At 34.8% G+C, this 4,040-nt stretch overlaps 1 protein-coding gene across 1 annotated transcript; it reads left to right on the top strand.

The window, feature by feature from the left end:
- The first annotated feature begins 946 nt into the window (after nt 1-946).
- LOC108985598 (pathogenesis-related protein 1C-like) lies at nt 947-2,436 on the top strand. The gene has a single exon (XM_018957943.2). The coding sequence runs from the start codon at nt 1,211-1,213 to the stop codon at nt 1,898-1,900; it is 690 nt and encodes a 229-aa protein (XP_018813488.1). The 5' UTR covers nt 947-1,210; the 3' UTR covers nt 1,901-2,436.
- The last annotated feature ends 1,604 nt before the right edge of the window (nt 2,437-4,040 follow it).

Below are 4,040 nucleotides of genomic sequence, written 5' to 3'. Positions count from 1 at the left end.
GCCAGGAATGATGCTCAGCCTTGATCACAGAGGAATTTTTGTGCATGATATCCATTATCATCTGTTACACACTAGGTGATCGTAGAGCCTCTCGGCCACTTCTTGGTAGTCTTATTTCTTGAAGGAGAGAGGCATGATATGACAGTGAGCTTCATGATACTAGAAATGAAAATATGCTAATTTGTAAAATCTGTCTGAATGAGATTTCAGATACGATAAATACTCAAATGAATCAACCTTTGCATTGGTATTTAGTAATAAGATATATTAAATATATAAATATCTCTCTTTTTTACAATGAATATATCCATTAGGGTTATTCTATCATCAAGTTGGTGTGCAGAGAGCACACAATCACTACAAAAAAACTGTTTATTTGTAGTCAGTTATTTCTTACGAAAATAATTATTTATTGTTAAAATCAATCTGTTTTTATTATAAATAGTCATTTTCATCGCAAATAATCCGTCACAAATGTTCGTTTTTCTTGAAACGCATCCACATTATTTAAATAGTAAGATTTGATTTGTAAAATTTAAAATTTAAAATTTATCTTTTAAATTAAATTATAAAACATAAATAATGCGTGGTATAGATCGGGTCTTAGAATAACATTACTCTGTCCATTATTATGGTCATAAATCATGCTGCACATGATCTCAAGAACGGATTAAAGATATCGTGAGTCTCAACACAATATATACGAAAAATTTACACATTGTCTAGAGAACCCAAACGTACGTTGAAATGAATGGACCGTAGTTAATTTGCAGATCGAGCAAATTAAGGAAGAACCCAAGATGACAGTTTTGGTCGTTAAGCCACGAAATCCTAAAATTGCGACGACCTCATGAGATATTTGCTAGCTACCACAAGCGAGCGGGCTAACTGTTCTTCATCAACCTCTTAACAATTAAGCAAACTCCAATTTTAGCCAGCCATTATTCTTTTCACGTACGTACAACGTATAGAAGATCCCCATGCATGCTTTAATTATACTAGAAAAGACCCAAAATTATCATTGATCATCGTTATTCAACGAAAAAATAGGGTTAATATCTAATTACAAGTTAAATGAAACAAAACTAACATTTCGGCCTTCATTCAGCTTGTCCCTCTCATGCATGCCGCTGCTCTCGGATCACGAGAGCAGTCGATTCAAATCAAAAGTACGTACGCCAGCCACCGGAAATAATTCAAAACCACACCAATGCCGCAAGCTCCATTAATCCTCTGCTCCATAGTTTTCTCCACCTATCTTCTCCTCCTAGCTGCCGTCTCGGCGCAACCCAACACCCATCAGTTTAACCTTGGCCATCGCCCGGCATTACATAGGAGACTTGGAAGTGGTTTTGATGATGCCTCAATTAACGCGACGGAAAACCAACTTTTCTATGCACATAAAGCAACAAGAAAGAATGGCCACCCAGGGCAAAGGAAGGAGCAGCACCACCATTCGATTTCGCAGGAGTTCCTCTTTGCCCACAATAAAGTCAGGCAGCATTTTAATGAGCCGCTGCTAGAATGGGACAAGAAACTTGCTCGCTATGCCCGCCGATGGGCCACAAAGCGCTCAAATGACTGTAAGATGATCCACTCATACGGTCCGTACGGTGAGAACTTGTTTTGGGGCAAGCGAGACCACTGGACACCGACGGAGGCGGTGCAATCGTGGGTTAGGGAGCACAAGTTTTATAATTCAGAGAACAACGAATGCGTTCCTGGTCAAATGTGCGGGCACTACACACAGGTTGTGTGGAGGGACACAGCAAGGCTAGGATGCACGCGCCAGAAGTGCCAAAATGGAGGTTTGTTTGTTATTTGTGTATATGATCCGCCTGGAAATTACGTTAACGAGAGCCCCTTTGGAACGATTAACCCACTGCCATTAACACCATAATCTTCATCGCCTCCATAGCCATAACCACCGTCGAGTCCAACCTGCAGGTTGCGCAAGCAAGATCAAGTGCTTTAGTGGATTCGGTATTGATCGAGACGTAAAAGCAGATAATACGCGTTGGTCAGGCGGCTTATAATTATATATATGCTTTGCAACTTTTGTTTTTCCTCGTCTTAATTATCTTCTTTTTTAATTAAGAAATTTCATTTTATGATATAAAACCAATACAGCAGATCAACAGCCATTGGTTTTATGGATTCCATCTTACAAAGCTAACGTTAATATCTACTAATAAGCATTGCTAATGTGTCTTGCTTCAGAACGTGTAACGTTCAAATTTTGGTGGAGTTTATATCAATCTCTAATGGGTTAGTGGTGCAGTACTACTTTTTCTATGATAATTATTTTTTATTTTCTTGGAGTTATTGAGGCAATTCATGATCTTGTCCCTAACCGATCAGGTAGCTAGGATTAATGCCATGAATTGAATTGTATATCTATATATGCACAATACTCACAAATTAAATTGATTTTTATTGTGACGATTTTGAATCTGTGACGGAAGAAACTGTCACTAAAGGAAGCAAATGTAACATTCAAACATCATGAACTAATGAATTGAAAGTCCCGACATAACATATTATATATGTTAATTAGACGTAGTTTTTTTTTTTTTTTGATAAACTGAATTCATTCATAGATCAATCATCATAATAAGTACTTACAACATCGATATCATATCTGAGTACACAAAAAATATTTATTCCAAATCAAAATCTAAAAGCCGTACTACAATGCCTATTAAAAATAAAATCTGGGTATGAGTACTGCCACCATTGAGCCGTATCTTCAATCCATTTGGCATGTTGAGCTAAAAGATGTACTGCTTCATTACCTTGCTTGCCCACGTAGGTAACTTCAGAAATCTGAAAACATTGAAGAAGACGTTGAATCTCCATGATCAAAGGCCCCTGAGATGTAAAATTGGGTTTCTGCAGGGACTTCATAATTTTATCAACAATCAAAGAATCTCCTTCCAATTGTTCACACTCCAGCCGCTCCAATATATATTCCGAAAAAAAGCCCCATCAAAATTCAATTTAACGTAACATATTGGTGGAGTTTTGCATAAAATTAGGATCTTATATATCTTTTCTCAATAGAATGCTTGATAAAGTTAAAAATTACCACATACCCAAAAATTATTACTGTTGAAAATATCATTGTACGTTAGAATAGGACAAAACACCTTACAACAGGAAAAATTCTTAGAATATGACCATTGGAGTTTGGAAACAATGCTACCGTTGATCAGATGATCCGAACTTTCAACGAAATCTTATCACTTGGGAAAGGGGCGAGTTTTGAAAAAATATTATCGTTTTGAATAGATAACTTTAATTTGAAAATATTATCGTTTTCAATAGAAAAATAATTTAATTTTTTTAAATCTTCACAGAAGATTAATAGTTCAAAACAAAGAGAAAGACAAATAACTGAGTAGTTAAAAATATAAAAAGATGTGTTATAACCAATTGTTTTAACAGTAGCATATAAGATCCATTATTAACTGATGAAAATAATATTAGAACCACAAGCTCTTATTGCGAGTCTAAAAGGATATACATTATTATTACGATCTAGTACACAAAACTCTAGTATACAAATTCCTAAACAAATTAATTAGAATCAAATTACTCTCCCTAGATCTTGAATATATAGATAAAAAAAGAACAGAATAGTCTAAATAGCTTTTCAATATTTTAGAAGATTTTTATCACATTATTCTTCTATAGCATCTTCTAGTTATCATACACTCAGATCTGTTCTTACATCAATCTTGCGAAATAGATATCAAAATTTTGACACCAAATCCTAGAATCTAAACACACATATTCAGGAAATTATTCCTGAAAATATTATAGATACACTAATATATAATGTTAATCAGCCGAATAAGGCATCTACCTCTCATAATCTTGAAAAAGAAACTTATTCTCCAACATATTCATAAGTAGTTGGAGATGATGCCCAAATATACACCCAAAGTAAAGAAGAATTTAAAATTAATAAAGAATATCTCAAACAAGAGTATTATATGAAGGAAGAAAATAATCAGAAAAGAGTAGTGTTTTTCTCG

Source organism: Juglans regia, chromosome 3, assembly GCF_001411555.2.
Source record: "Juglans regia cultivar Chandler chromosome 3, Walnut 2.0, whole genome shotgun sequence".
Classification (NCBI taxonomy): domain Eukaryota; kingdom Viridiplantae; phylum Streptophyta; class Magnoliopsida; order Fagales; family Juglandaceae; genus Juglans; species Juglans regia.
This window is presented reverse-complemented; position numbering and strand designations above follow the sequence as displayed.

Bases quoted from the DNA above. Each gene is read 5' to 3' on its own strand.
- LOC108985598 (XM_018957943.2), top strand. From the start codon at position 1,211: ATGCCGCAAGCTCCATTAATCCTCTGCTCCATAGTTTTCTCCACCTAT.